This window comes from Cebidichthys violaceus, unplaced genomic scaffold, assembly GCF_023349555.1.
Source record: "Cebidichthys violaceus isolate CVI_PGR_0920_01 unplaced genomic scaffold, fCebVio1.0.p SCAF_22, whole genome shotgun sequence".
Lineage (NCBI taxonomy): Eukaryota > Metazoa > Chordata > Actinopteri > Perciformes > Stichaeidae > Cebidichthys > Cebidichthys violaceus.
In genome coordinates, this window is record NW_027176395.1 from 10240483 (window position 1) to 10255684 (window position 15202).

Genomic DNA, 15202 nt, shown 5'->3' on the forward strand with positions numbered 1-15202 from the left:
CTCTTTCAACTGTTTTAATCCGGACTGGAACAAGGCGTGTTCCGTTCTCCGTGTTCCGTTCCGTGTTTGTTATGTGTTCTGTGTATGTTGTGTGTTCTGTGTTCTGTGTGTGTTCTGTGTTGTGTGTTCCGTGTTCTGTTCATTGTTTCGTTCTGTGTTCCGTGTTCTTTTCCATGTTCTGTTCTATGTGTTGTGTTCTGTGTGTTCCGTGTTCCGTTCCATGTTCCGTGTGTGTTTTGTGTTCTGTTTTCTGTGTTCTGTGTGCGTGTTCTGTGTAGGATGGACTTTGTCTTGAAGAGCAGCTTTGGTAAGTGAACTGCTTTTGTTTTTACATCTGCAGTAAAAACAAAAGCAGATGTACAACTGTGTTAATTTTTCTATTGTGTCATTTTTATGATATGGTTGATATTGTTCCCTCTGATGTGAATAATATTTGAATGGTGCCCTTGAGTGTGTGAAGGAATGCGTGTTTTAGCGTCGCATTGCTGGAATGTGCAGAGGCCTGTTGAATCATGTTATTTGGGTTTTATGTTATTCTACCTGCTTTGTTGTCATATAAATATATGTGACTGTTTTTTGTGAGTTTGTTATTGTCATTGTGTTAATTACATCGATTTTGAGTGTATGCATTGCCTGTTAATGACATCTCGTCATGCTGGTGTCATAATGAGGTTATTAGGAGGTGGTTCAATTGTAGTAGGACAGCACTGAAGGCCCAGGTATAAAATGCATGGCCCACCACTGGTTTTAAGCATATGTGCTGTTGCCTGTGGGATTAAAATAAAGCCAAACGTGAAAATGAAAAAAAATGTTCGATAATCATTCATCTTTTGGATTTTTATTAAACTTATTGAATTATTGAAATTGTTATTTCAGTTCACTTTTCCCGGTCAAGTGACAGGTGCGTGTATGTGACTATGGTATGGGGACTGCGGTCAAGTGAGCCGGCATCCGCAGAAAGTCGGTCACGTCAGCCGGCGTTTGAAATGTAATGCTCGTCTATTAGTGGTACTACGGTACGGGTGCTTTGATAGCCCTAAAGGACCGGAAATAGACCTATATTTGATCAATCATTTGCCCAATTTGTTAAAAAACAACCTAATTTTGTACCTTATATGAAATCCAACAATAATAAAATCTGAAGTTACACTACTGTACTATCTTAAATTGAAAAAGGGTTCGAAAATTATATTACATTGTTATATTGCTGTTCATGAGGTCTCCTACTATGTCCATGTCTAATTTCATGAGATTTTACTGTACAGTCTTTGAGAAAATGAAAGGCAAAGTTAGCTGAAATGACATTTTGATAATAATCTCCCCATATTTGACAGGTTATAAAATCAAATCCATAAGAGGTTATATTACACTTTCACGGCAGTGTTGTTCATGAGGTCCTCTACTATGCCCATGTCTAATTTCATGAAATTTTACTGTACAATCTTTGAGATAATTTAAGGCAAAATCAGCTGAAATGACATTTTGATATTAATAATGTCCCCATATTTTAACTGTTAAATAAACAGTTCCTAAAGAGGTTATATTACAGTTTCAATAGATTCTTGTTCATGATCACTCCGATTATGTCCATTAATGTAATTTTACTGTAATGTTTCGATTGTCTATATTGAAAATCTAGACATTAAGCTTAGTAAAAGCCTTGGTCTTTTGTGTCATTTTTGGACATATATAGCTCTACCTCCCTCCTTAGTGTAGTGGTGTTTAAAGGCATTACATTTGACATGGACATATATGGGGTCATCATGAACAGAACTCCAATGGAAATTTTAGCTAACCAATGAAGGAAATGTTTTTATTACAGATCAAAAATGATTATTAGGTAATATTATAATTTTCGAACCCTTTTTCAATTAAAGACAGTACAGTAGTGTAACTTCAGATTTTATTATTGTTGGATTTCACATAATGTACAAAATGGTTGTTTAACAAATTGGGCAAATTATTGATAAAATATAGGTCTATTTCTGGGCTTTTTGGGCTATCTAAGCACCCGTACCGTAGCGCCACGAATAGACGAGCATTACATTTCAAACGCCGGCTGACGTGACCGACTTTCCGCGGATGCCGGCTCACTTGACCGCAGTGTATGGGGGTGGGGGGGTGTTCAGGCGTTTTCCTTACGCAAGAGCGTGATGACGTAGGGAATCATAGCAACCAGCATGGCGACGGAGAAGCTTTGCTCCGCTGCTCATCTGTTTATAAGCTAGTTTGAGGCTGTTACCTTTACGTTACTTGTTTATTACGTTACGTTAACATGTTTACAGTTAAGTACACTATTGTTTCTGGGTGTGTCCAAGCTCTGCCGTCTCTGCCCCAGAGTATTTCTGTGGAAAATGGGATACGATGAGTATAACATCACCATGGAATCGAGAATAGGTGTGCAACTATTATTAGCATTAAGCTTGCGAGCTAACCGTTAAGCAGCAGCAGGAAGCACATTCAAATTGTGCTGAGGCAGTTAGTCATGATAAACTCATGGTGACTTTGTATATACTCACTAATGTGGCTTCCATTTTATGTTGACAATGATCCGCCTTTTAAATGACTCATTCTGCTTGTTCTTAAGACTGTTAAATCCATAACCAAGACAGTAATGTTAGTAGCTAACGCTAGCTTGTATCATGATGCTTCAGTTGAGGTAGCTCAAGTTAAGTTACTTTATTTAGGTAACGTTACAATAAGATATAAACGACATTTGGCCGTGTCTACTATTGTCACGAAGGAATTCATTTTAGTAAATTAACCAAATTACCATTTATTACTGTGAGCACGAACAAAAAATAGATATATAATTGTATTACTTCACTCTGGGAGTCAACATGTCCACATCTATCTATGTTTATTTTAGGGAGTGTATCATCTGGATTGGGTTGCAGCCTTGGTGTGAGAGGACAGAATGCAAAAAGTAGCCGTAAGTATTAGTTTGTGCTGATATTATAATCAGAATTAAGTCAAGTGAGTAATTTGTAAGATAAGAGCTTAAATGTTACGGTATAACGTTACTGTTTGTTGTTCTCTGTGTCGCAATTTTAGCTTTCTGCACTCGCTCCTCCACCAAATTGACACAGTCCATCATTAAAGACCACATGGTGTCTCATTACAAAAAGGTTTACTCAGCTAAAGGTGAGTTACATGGCAGGGATACATTATGATTCTTACATTGACATTTAGTAGAACAAACTAATTCATTTCATGCATATATAATATTATATCTTGTGGTTAAAACATGCATGTCTATTGCATATTAGTTAGATTAGAAATCCGTTGTGATTTTACGACTTTGCCTTGTTCCACAGCTGCCATTGATGCCTCAGTACCCAAAAGCTTGATACACAGTGTAAAGTGTAAGTACCCAGTCATCAAATATTAAATTATTAATTCAACTCAAAACACTTAAGGATGAGGACATACCTTACATTTCTGGGAATTTTTTTTCTGAGTGATACATTTCTCATTTTAGCACACCCCCAATGGTTTTTAATAGCATTAGAATTAGTTTAAATGCTTTCTATGTAACCACTAACAGTTAGGTATTGGTGTCTCAGTGGTAATCAGAGTCAACTCACCACTTTGCCCCACCATAGTTAAGGTAGACAATCATAGTACAGGCAGAGGCCAATTGCTGCACGGACAGTAGTAATAAACCACTCATCACTTTTGAGGACAGGATGCAACTCATCCTCATATTTAATCTCTTCTTATGCCTGTGCTATCACAATTACTCTCTTGTATCTTTCATACCTTGTAGATAAGTGCAGTGAGTGTTTGCCTATTACAGACTATTTTCTGTGTCTATTCTTTATCATTGCCTCTTTACAGACAACGACCAGATCAGACAGGAGCGGTTGAGGAAAGGTGGTCGTCCTCAGTCGGCCCATTCTCTCTCGCAGAGGAATAGCAGAGCTTCCTGCTCTTCAGCCCAGGTAAGAAATCAAGGCAGAATCACTGATGTGCTTCTCATTGCCTTATATGATGCCAGCTTATCTTATACAGAAACCATGGCATTGCCTGACTAGGAAACTTGATTATTTCAATACATGTTTGCTTTTCAGAGTAGATTATCTGTGCAATATGATGACAGGCCCTACCTCTGCTCAAGGAGTTCCACGGTCTCCAGCCCAAGGTTCAACTCCTCTTTCCATGCCAAGGAGATCGTTTATCCATCATTTAAAGTTGGTTCTCACCACATTCGCACAGCATCAGAAATACAATACCATAGCCCGGAGGCAACATCGCGCAGAAAGCAGTCAGCGTGTTCACTGGGAACCTCGGCAGATCAGAGTTACTACAAGACTTTCCAGGACCCTGTCCAGAAGACGTACAGCGGAGACTTGCTCCAGAAACATTCACAGCACTTTACCCACGAAAAACCTTTCACCCCTAAGACCTTGAAATCAGAAAAGAGTTCATACCTGTCGCAATATCGCTACTACAGAGCACCACAGAGGAAACCTACTCAGGATGGCACCAACTCAAGATTGATGCGACAGGAGACGTATCATGGAAGGTACGTACCAAACATCTCAGTGAGGCTCCCAAGGACAGCAATAGATAAAACAATTCTCTTCACATGTACAACATGTGTTCTAATGTGTTTTTTTTATTTTTTTTATGCAGCACAAAAACCGAGGAATGCACACAGGACATTTTTGAGCCATCTCAGGTAATTTTGAGGATTTAATTTGATTATTCAGATATACTTTTTAATTTGTCTAACAATAGCAGGGTCAATATCACTATAAAGTGCCTTTGGTGTCCTCATCAGAATCACTCAGTCATCATGAAAATGTAGCAGAATAATGAAACTCTGAGGTCTTATTATAAATGGCCAAACATTTACACACATATCAGTACAATGATAAGTCTCTTGAAATGTGTTTCCTTCATTTTATACAGTTTTTTTTCATTGGATGTACGTGATTTTGGCATGTCCCACACACTGCTCTGCTAACTACAGTTTGCGTAATAAGTGGTTAAATGATACTAAATCCCCCAAAAATGTATATGGTTTTATTGTCCAAAACAAGTTATTTGATAAAACGAGTCATTTTGATCATGTATATTCTATTTTCATAATCATATTGAACATTTTGCATGTGTCCCTGAAATTGCTGTCCACCCTGTCATTATGGGGTAATTGCCCCTTTAAGAAACCCTCTGATGTTTTCAGTTACATTACTACCACCATTTTGTCTTTCTTCATTGGAGGCTGAAACAGTGGCTAGTTGCAGAGTAAGTATTTACACTTATATTTCGTAATTTTCATCATATTATGTGTGTAGTTGGATGTTGTCAAGCTTAACATGTCCACTCTGTCGTAGTGAAATATCAATTAATATAAAAACCTTTCAGAAATTCGAAAGATATTTGTTAAACAGTACACAGTCACCTTGCTAATTGAATCATGTTGCTAACTGAAGGTCCACCATGTGCTCATTAAATGCTAACATTAGCCAAAAATGTCCACCCTGTCATTGTCCACCCTATCATCAAGCCTTCCATGACAGGGTGAACATGGTTCGTGACAGGAAGGACATGTGCGTAGTTTATGCCACAAGCTGATAATGTTACACATATTACAACAGTTATTACACACATTTTATAACAGTACATGCTATACATAGTAGGAGTGGACAATATGGACTTTTTTGGCGATATCGGTATCAGCAACCCTAGTTTGATAAGGCAAGCCTAGTTAACCTGGACCGCCAATTAGTGTGTAAGGGAACATTTTGAATTGTCTTTTTCAAGGAATGAGCTCAAAAGGAGCTGAGATAGCAAGGAGATATCGGGAACGTCGTGATGCTGACCCGGACAGAAGAAGAAAGTACCTTGAGAGAGAGAGGGACAAATGGAATAAAGACAGAGAGACTGGAAAGAAGAAGGGTGTCAATGAGCTCAGTGAGAAAGAGAAGAGGGCAAAAAGAAAGAAATGGAGAGAGGCAAAGAGTCAAGCCAGAGCCAGAAACAGGGCCAGTGCTTTGCTACAGTCAGAGACACCACCCAACTCCCCTGCAGCTCCTGAAAATCCTGAAAATCAGCCTGAGCCAGGGCCCTCCAGGTTAGATTATTGGAAGATTAGCTAATAAGACTTATTAGAAAGTTTAGATTTATTTGAAGGACAATTATCAACTGTTTATGTCCCCATAAAATGACGTATTGATAACTAACTCGCTAAAATCTTACTAAAAATCCTTACAAGTATTTTGTGTTTCAGGCAACGGCGCCAAGGGGAAAGCATTCGAAGAAGTTCGAAGAGGAAACTGAAAAATCAGATAGAAATATTGGAGGCACAGCTCGCAAAAGAGAAAACTAAAACTGAGAAATATAAGAAGAGGTTCCATAGGGCCAAGAAAGAAAGTGCGTCCAAATCACCACGTGCAAAAGTCAATGCTCTGTTGGGACGTCTAAAAGTGAATTCACCCATCAAAAGAGCTCTTCTTTTCCATACATCCATGATTGAAGATATTAGAAGAAAATATGAAAATGCAAAAACAAACAGAGAGAAGCAGTTGATAGCAAAAGTGGTCTGTGGAAACATTCTGAAGAAGTACAAGCTCCAAAAGCATGCCCAGACTGCTTTTGGCTGCTCTAAAAAGAGAGCAAAGTATCCTGTGGATCTTACCTACTGTGGGAGGAGGTGCGTCAGTCGAAATGAGATTAAGAAGAACGTTACATCGTTTTTTTTTCGAGATGATGTTAGTCGAATGACGACTGGCCGCAAACAAACAGTCACACGGCTGAAGAAAAAGATGCAGAAGAGGTTGCTTACTGATACAATGAAGAACTTGCATAGGAGGTTTCTCTCTGAGCACATTGGCCATGTGTCATACACCTCCTTTTGCCGTCTCAGACCCTTTTGGGTGGTAACCCCCTCTTCCTCTGACCGTGACACATGTCTCTGCAAAAAACATGAGAACTTGCAATTCATGGCCAATGCCTTGCAGAGCCAAGGGTTGCTGTCCTCAAAAAACATTGAGGAAATGTCTGAAGCAACCATGTGTGACCCGAAAGCCAAGGTCTGTGCTTACGGTGAGTGCAGTGAATGCCTCCTAACTTGTCACCCGATGCTGAAAACTCCTGGGGAAGAGAACATTTGTTTATCGCAGTGGATGACAGAGAAGATCACGAAGGATGAGAAGGTGTCAACAATCACAGTGAAAAGGAAGATAACAACAACGGAGCATGACCTTAACGCAGATTTCCAGGAGAGGCTTCTCCATTTTAGGCGCCATGTCTTCAACATTAAATGGCAGTTTGATGCCTACAAGGAGCTCAGGAGGAGCCTGACGCACAACGAGTCTATCTTGCATATAGATTTTAGCGAAAATTACTCATGCAAGTACAGCAAAGAAATACAATCTGTGCATTTTGGAGGCTCACACCAGCAGGCCAGTCTGCACACTGGAGTGCTCTACACCGCTGGTGAACAAGCGCCGCACACCTTCTGCTCCATATCACCCTCCAGAAGACACGACCCTGTGGCCATCTGGGCCCACCTTGATCCAGTTCTGAAGGTAGTGAGAGAGCGACACCCTCAAGTCAGCATACTTCATTTTTTCAGCGACGGGCCTGCAACGCAGTATCGACAAAAGGGAAATTTCTTCTACCTCTCAACGGAACCCTACAAGTATGGCTTCAAAGAAATAACGTGGAATTTCTTTGAGGCTAGTCATGGGAAGGGGGCACCAGACGGTGTGGGTGGGGCCCTCAAGAGGTCAGCAGACCGGATTGTGGCCCATGGAGGAGACATCCCTGATGCCCAGAGCTTGTATGACAAGCTGAAAAGTCTGGACACATCTGTCGAGCTGTTCTTCATCCCAGAGAGAGATATTGAATCAAAGACTGAGGTACCTGCAATAGCTGCCGTAAAAGGCACTATGAGAATCCACCAAGCTATCAGTCTGACACCCGGCCAGATGAAATACCGAGACATTTCATGTCTGTGTAAAAGGGAGGAAGGTGTTTTGGACTGCCCCTGCTTTAACCTTCAAGAGGTCACTCTAGCTGATGTTCCTGTTTCATCTGATGAGCCCCCAACATGTGGAAAGACACCAGATAACCCTTGGAGACCAGAAATGATTGAGGTAAAGCACATTGGAGAGTGGTGCGTCGTTAATTACGACAATGAAGCATACCCAGGTGTCATCGTGGATGCAGAAGGGCACAGTGTGAAAGTTAAGTGTATGCATCGCAATGGCATTAACAAGTTCCATTGGCCAAGTCTCCGGGAGGACATCTGTTGGTACCATGACTGGAAGATACTTTGCCTAATACCAGAACCACAGGCTCTGAACAAGCGCTCTGTACAGATTGAAGCGTCTGCTTGGAAGTATGTGGAACAGCAACTGCAGAATTGAGCCATGTCTCTGCAGAAAGGGAGAGACCGTTTGGAGAGGCGTCTAAGTGATCTCTCTGTAACATGCTGTTTTTTTTATATCAACCGTTCTCCACTTTCTTCTTGTTCTACAGTTTGAATTTTACTGTGCATAATGATGTAGAGTTTAACACTAGATTAATGGTTAATTTTGTGCATCTTTATTCAGTGGCCGCATGCAGGTAGAGTGGATCAAAACCAGTCTATTAAACTGGTAATTTCCCCCTACATGGGAAAAGGACCTCTGACTTTTTTTTTTACATAATTTCCTTTAGATCTATTGCATTTATTAGGCCATTCAATGACATTTCACAACGTGTCCACCCTGTCATGCCCAAGGTCCACCCTGTCATGTCATTGTCCACCCTGTAATTTTCATGTTTTATGAAAATAAACTAATTATTTTCACAAGTTAGCAAAACCCTTTGTGTGATTTCTTTATAAACAAATGAGGGCCAAATAAGATTGTTTGAAAGTTTGACCAGATATCTTTGTTGTTAGATTTTATTTAGAAAAGAAAGTGCAACTCTTGCAGATTTTATAGAGAAACAAATAGTTTGCCATAATTTCATTATTATCCAAATACTTTTCCCATTAACTAAAATATATTGTTGAGAAAGGGACTAAATAGCTTTCTGAAAATGTACATTTTATAATCACTACGTAATTACAATGTATTTACTCTACTTTGAATTTGTCCATGACAGGGTGGACATATTTTGCTGTTTGCATGTACATTATCTGCTTGCAGTTAATTTATAAAAAGTGTTGGAGCTTGACCAACATGCATTTCTAACAGCATAACATTTACTTAATACAATGAATATGAAGTTCAATGGAAAATCTCAGGTTTTTTTTTGGAAATGGGGAAGTCTCAAAGGCACCTTATGGTGATATTGACTCAGCAATACAGTGTAAACACTTTGCTGCTTAATTGATTAGTCCATTTATTGACTAACCTTTTTTAATCTTGTTAAAGTGGTTGGATACAATTTGTTGCTGATAAATAAATAATCATGGCTTAAGACACTTAAGATATACTGTATGTGATATGGTTTATACCAGGCTTAAACACTGATCCATATCTTAGGTGTTGTCACATAATAATTTCAGTGAAGATGAGTGCAACAAGTTTATTCTTACCCACACTGACTGAACCTGATGACAATCTGTGGCACAGCATCAGCCACATTAAACATTTGATCACGAGACAGCCTTGACAATATCAAATATGTATATGTTAATATCTCATTTTGCTGTCCTTTTGTTTTACAGGGATTTAATACAGAGCATGAGTGGTCTGAAGATGAGTTCAATGGCACATCTTTCTCAGCGCCTAGACAACGGAGTCGAGCAAACAAGAGCAGAGAACATGATTTATTTGACTCCTCGTCCAGGTAAAATCATGAAGGGGAAATACCAAGTTGCATTTAAAGCATAATGTATAAATAACATGTAAAAATAATTGAAGTCTAATTTTTTTTTAGGTTCTCACCAGAAGGCGGGAAATCTCCCATTATGAAGAGTGCATCTGCAGAGTAAGTTCTCTTTGTTAATGTTAAATCCCTATACAGCTTTCAATTTATATAGTACAACGCTATGCGTTTAAGGATTTGACAGTACTCTAGATCAGGGGTTCTTAACCTTTTTGACCTCGGGGCCCAACTTTTCAAATACAAAGTGGCCCGGGGCCCATTCAAATATTAACACTGTATTGGTTTAACTAATTGATCTCACTCTTGGTTTGATTTGTATTCAATAACAAAATCAAATTCACTTACAGTTTAACAAGCAAAAACCTTGTCAAATAAATTACATGATACAATGTGATCATCACATTTATTTATCATGTGTATGTAAACCTGCATACAACAAGACGCCCAACAGGCTAACAATTCATGGAACAAATCAATGTAATACAAGAACAAATTTAAAGGCTCAAGTCAGGCTTATTAAACACAAAAATAACTAATAATTAGATTTTACTACAGAAAAAAAGGAGGGACTCTCAAAAAGAGAGTGAAAAAAAATGGAAATTTGATAAATATGTGGTAATAAAATACATTCAAAATAATAAGTTTCAAATTAAATAAACTGTAAATAGAATTGAAATAAAGTGCAAATGAAAATATAGCCTTATAATATGCGAATTATATGCTTCAGTAGTCTTCATTTTTGCATGGCAGAACCAGAGGTTGTTCTTCATATCTCTGACAAATGAACAATAACAACAGTCACAACAGTCCACACACTGGGCTCTCGGCTCTGCCTCTCCGTTCACAAAGCTGTACTTAATGAAGTCAGGATTGTAAATTTATACTTTTCGGGGGGTTTGGCACCACGTCGTCATTTTTTTGTTTAAAATTAGTGCTGGACAACGATTACAATTTTTAATCGCAATTAATCTCATGATTTTCTGCAATTAATCGCATTGTTATGCGCAATGTTCAATAAGGAATTCAAAAGTAGTGTATTGTGCACTTTTATTTTAAAAGTACTGCTATATGAACAAAAGTACAACAACATTTGGTTTGCACACTTTAAACAAATCAGGTTATTTTTAACAGCAGTATTCCTTTACACAGTAGTTGTAAGGAAGAGACGCCACACAAACACATACACACACACACACGAACAGCTGTTCACCGCTTGCTGCCCGGTTCTTGTGTTAAAAGTGCCCGCTTAATAATAATAAAAAAACTGCGTAAATGCGCGATAAAATAATTGTCGGCGTTACTTGATAAATGCGATAACGCGTTAACTTGCCCAGCACTATTTTAAATACTTCGCCATAACTTTCGCTACAGGTTAGCGGCTACCTGTGAGTCTTCTGCTTATTGGAGCTTGTTAAACAACTGACTGACGCATTACCGGTATCAAGTGGTGGGAAGCTATATTGTAACTGAGCGTCTCATGGATAACAGTAGTATCTCTGGTGTCTTCAATTGATAACCTATGCGGTCCCGTGGCCCTCGCGGCCCACAGGTGCAAAACTGAAAGTTTTCTGTGGCCCTCTAGATGGCGCTCGCGGCCCAATCGTGCTCTAGATGCTTCTAGGAACTTTAACCCAGTAAAATATTATCCCCCTGAATTTAATAATTCTCATCTGCCGTTCAACAGGGAGGAAGAATTAATGTACCTTGAATTCATTTCTGCTGTGACAGAGGATATATTGTCCAGGGGACACATCTCTGACAGGTTTGTTTGACTGTTTTTTACACTCTGACTATGAACGACAAGACTGTGCTTTATGTTAGCGTTCAAATATTTACAACACACGTGCTGAATCGATGCCACTTTCCTAATAGCTATATGCGTCTCATAATTGAGTAGATGCTTAAATAGTTGCTAGTGTCATTGTCTGTGTTTTTGTCCTCTGCAAGGTTCCTAGACCGGGTGATAAAGCATCATATCGACATGAATCGGCATCAGCTTGATGTGGTGAGTAGCCAATATATGTCAAGCAAGTCTTGTTTAAGTGTTAGGGTCACAGCTTTAAGTAAAAAGATTTGAAAACATTTAAAAAGGGTGCAAGGCCGAGATCCTCCTTGTGGCACTGGCACCGCAGTGGCTAGTCTGTGGCAAGCGCCAGTCAGGCGTCAGGACTGTGGCACCTCAGTGACTAGTCAGTGGCACTTCAGCGGCAAGCGGCAGTCAGGTGCCACAACTGTGGCAAGCGATGGACACTCATTCGGCACCCGGCCGTCAATAAGCTGCCGAGCTGAGCCACATTTCCTGATAACACCCATTGTTGTTACGATAGGTCAGCTGCCATAAATCAGTTTTATCATCATAGTAGATTCTAATTAACTGGAGACAAAAAAATTGTTTTCTAACACGTAGATTGTAAACCCCTAAATATAAACAGCACCCATTGAAATCGGATGGGAAATGTAACTCAGTAACGGTCCGAATAAGTCAATCTATGTAGCTGGTTTAAAACGGCATGCCTGTGAGCAACCAGGTTCAACTTTTACTTTATTGAAATACTTCCACCATCAACGTCATGATTTAGGCCGTTTTGAAACAAATATACAATCTTTACTGATTATTAGGCCTTAATAGCCAAATATTATCAGCTGCAATAATCAATAACTACTACGTTTTTCACTCTTTTTTGTTTGTTTTTCACTTTTTTGTGACATCCAAGCATCTACAGAGTGCCAGGTGACCCTGACAAGTGGTTATGCCTAAATGTTTAAATACTTTAAAAAAAAAAAAATGTAATATCTTCACTCTTCCTCTGCTTATATGTAGGTGTTATTAGGTACCACAAGCTGCCAGTGCCAACAGTTGTCACAGGAGTGCCACCACTAGTCACAGGAGTGTCGCCAGTAGTCAGAGTAGTGCCACTCGGCGTCAGCCGGGTGCCACTACTAGTCAGGGCAGTGCCACTAGGCGTCAGCCGGGTGCCACTAGTCGTCAGATGGGTGCCACTAGGCGTCAGATAGAAAATAAGACAGGTAGTCCGGAAGTAAAAAAAATGGTTCAATAAAAGTAAAATCAATAGAATGACTGTATGCAAGACAAATGTTAGTATATGGTGCAAGCACATACCAGGGTAACATCAGAAGACAAATAAATAAATATAAATAAATAAACGTGGGCCGATGGGAGTATGTTAGCAACAATAGTTGACTACATGCGATTTAATATTCATTTATCCATGTACACAGCAATAATCAACTTTTCGATTAATCTGTGGATTTTTTTATGCAATACAGTTTGTAATAATATAGTTTAATCAAAGTCCTATCGTGACAACAATGGGTGTTCTCAGGAAATGTGGCTCTACCCGCTCAGCTCGGCAGCTTATTGACGGGTGCCGAACGAATGCCGCTTGCTTGCCTCAGTTGTGGCACCTGATTGCCGCTTGCCGCTGAAGTGCCACTGAGGTGCCAGTGCCACAAGGAGGATCTCGCTGTCTCTCTAAAAAGGTTGTCACAAAGGACTCTTCAATTTCTTCTCATGCATCCGATTGCATCGTTTTTGGTTTTAGGGTAAAATGCGCCACCTTTTGGAAGTGCTGCGTAAAGACTTTGAAGAGCCAACCAACACATCCACCTCTAGAACAGAGCTTGAAAAAAATGAGAATGATCTACTTGATTCATTCCTACCACAAGTGAAGACTAAAAAGGACAGTGACCTGTTCCCTTATGCATCAATAATTAAACACTGCGATTCGCCAGATTATGCTGATTCCCTATTAGTGTCTACACCTTTATGCTTTCCTGAATTGACTGCTGCCTCACCAATTAAAGCAAAAGAAGAGGAAGGAGTAGAGGACAATCAGGGGATTGTCTCTCCTTGGCTCGGTGACCACATTTCTGATAATACAGGAATCGGTGAAGAGGACCATCAAAATCAAATCAGCACAGCTGAGACAAGCAAAGAAGTCAGCAATGAAAACCATGAATACAACACCATAATCAGTGAAGAAGGATTTCATCAAGACCAAGCTGAAGTCAGTTATGATGGACAATCTAAAGAGCTTGAGGATCTGGGGAGAAGTTTGTCGGAGTCGCTTCAATTGTCCAGCAATCAACACTGCATCAATGTGGAGACGGCCACTGAGCAACATACAAATACCGTCGCCTCTGTCAGTAATGATAAATTCTGAGCTTTGCTGTATTCAGAGATTAAAAAGGTCCTTTCATGTTTTTGTTACCAAGTGAGTATTTTTCTAGAGAGAGATGAAAGTGTAGTTTTGTAAATGTGATTTAACACTAGTTGTGTTTTCCATGTTTTAAAAGCCCCACCAATATGGTGTTGTAGTTGTATTCTGCTTTGTTATATTTTTACATAAGCACAATGAACATTTCATACCAGCAAACAGGGCTTTTGCAAGTACACCAGAGACACTTACTGACCATAGTGGTTGAGCTCTAATTGACCCATAGAGTAATGCTCCACATATTTTCTAAATTATGGTAACTAGTATGATTATCAACTTCGCAAAGGATAGGCCACAGCACTACGCTAACGTCAGACGGTGCAATTAATGGTGTCCTTTAGTTTGAGTATACCCAGTCAGTTTCAAGTATGGTGCAGCTGCTGTTTACATTTCCAGATTTCTAGAAAAAAAAAAAAAAAACACTTAAGGAAACGTCCACATTTTTTCAGTGTGTTCTACTTGACATAATGCCTCTGAGATGTAGCAACTAGGAGTCGAGTCACCAGAAAGTGTCTTTACAATTGCAATAAAGCTTATATTCTTGTGATTTGTGTATCTGATTCTGTAACAAACTGATTATTATTATTTAACCTGCAGCCAGCAGCAAAGCGGACATTATTAGCATTACAGGAATGTCACTTAAGCCATTTTGCAATCAATTAGGGACGAGAGAGAGAGAGAGAGAGAGAGAGAGAGAGAGAGAGAGAGAGAGAGAGAGAGAGAGAGAGAGAGAGAGAGAGAGAGAGAGAGAGAGAGATTAACCCTAACCCTGTTTTTTCCCACCCCTACCTTCACCTAATTGGACCTCATGCCCCACCATAACCATCCATTGGCTGCGCTGCATGCATTACAAAAGTGACTCACATAATATTAACTTGGCAAATGCATTGTCGACGGAAGAAGTGGATGTAGAACTTTCCTCTAGAACAGGGGTGCCCAATACGTCGGAGGTAGTGCGGGTAGATCGCATGCCATTAAAAAAAAATGAGATGTCCTCATGGCATTTGCCACTTGATTGAACTACATGGCAGCCAGTCTGAGATCACGTCTTTTCTAACACACGGGTCACCACATATGCGCGGTCAACCTCAAAACTCCGGCGTGCTAATTAGTTAGCCTCCCAATTTATT

The 15202-nt window shown here is 39.6% G+C and overlaps 1 protein-coding gene across 4 annotated transcripts; it reads left to right on the forward strand.

Annotated features, from left to right (window-relative positions):
• The first annotated feature begins 127 nt into the window (after positions 1-127).
• On the forward strand, positions 128-14615 carry spata7 (spermatogenesis associated 7). 4 transcript variants are annotated; one of them, XM_068718069.1, is made up of 13 exons: positions 128-307; positions 2870-2932; positions 3055-3144; positions 3318-3365; positions 3841-3944; positions 4074-4528; positions 4639-4684; positions 5230-5253; positions 9674-9795; positions 9886-9936; positions 11519-11596; positions 11782-11839; positions 13398-14615. In XM_068718069.1, the coding sequence occupies exons 1-13, from the start codon at positions 280-282 to the stop codon at positions 14016-14018; spliced, it is 1788 nt and encodes a 595-aa protein (XP_068574170.1). In that variant the 5' UTR covers positions 128-279; the 3' UTR covers positions 14019-14615. The 4 variants fall into 4 exon arrangements, with proteins under 4 accessions (XP_068574170.1, XP_068574169.1, XP_068574171.1 ...); XM_068718068.1 differs by lacking the exon at positions 128-307 and adding an exon at positions 2219-2397; XM_068718070.1 differs by lacking the exons at positions 128-307; positions 5230-5253 and adding an exon at positions 2219-2397.
• Positions 14616-15202: the final 587 nt, after the last annotated feature.

What these genes read in the sequence shown, in the direction of transcription:
- spata7 (XM_068718066.1), top strand. An exon ending in ACATTTTTGAGCCATCTCAG is followed by an intron (nt 4,685 to 5,229) that starts GTAATTTTGAGG and finishes TCTTCATTGGAG; the next exon opens with GCTGAAACAGTGGCTAGTTG. An exon ending in AAACAGTGGCTAGTTGCAGA is followed by an intron (nt 5,254 to 6,238) that starts GTAAGTATTTAC and finishes TTTGTGTTTCAG; the next exon opens with GCAACGGCGCCAAGGGGAAA.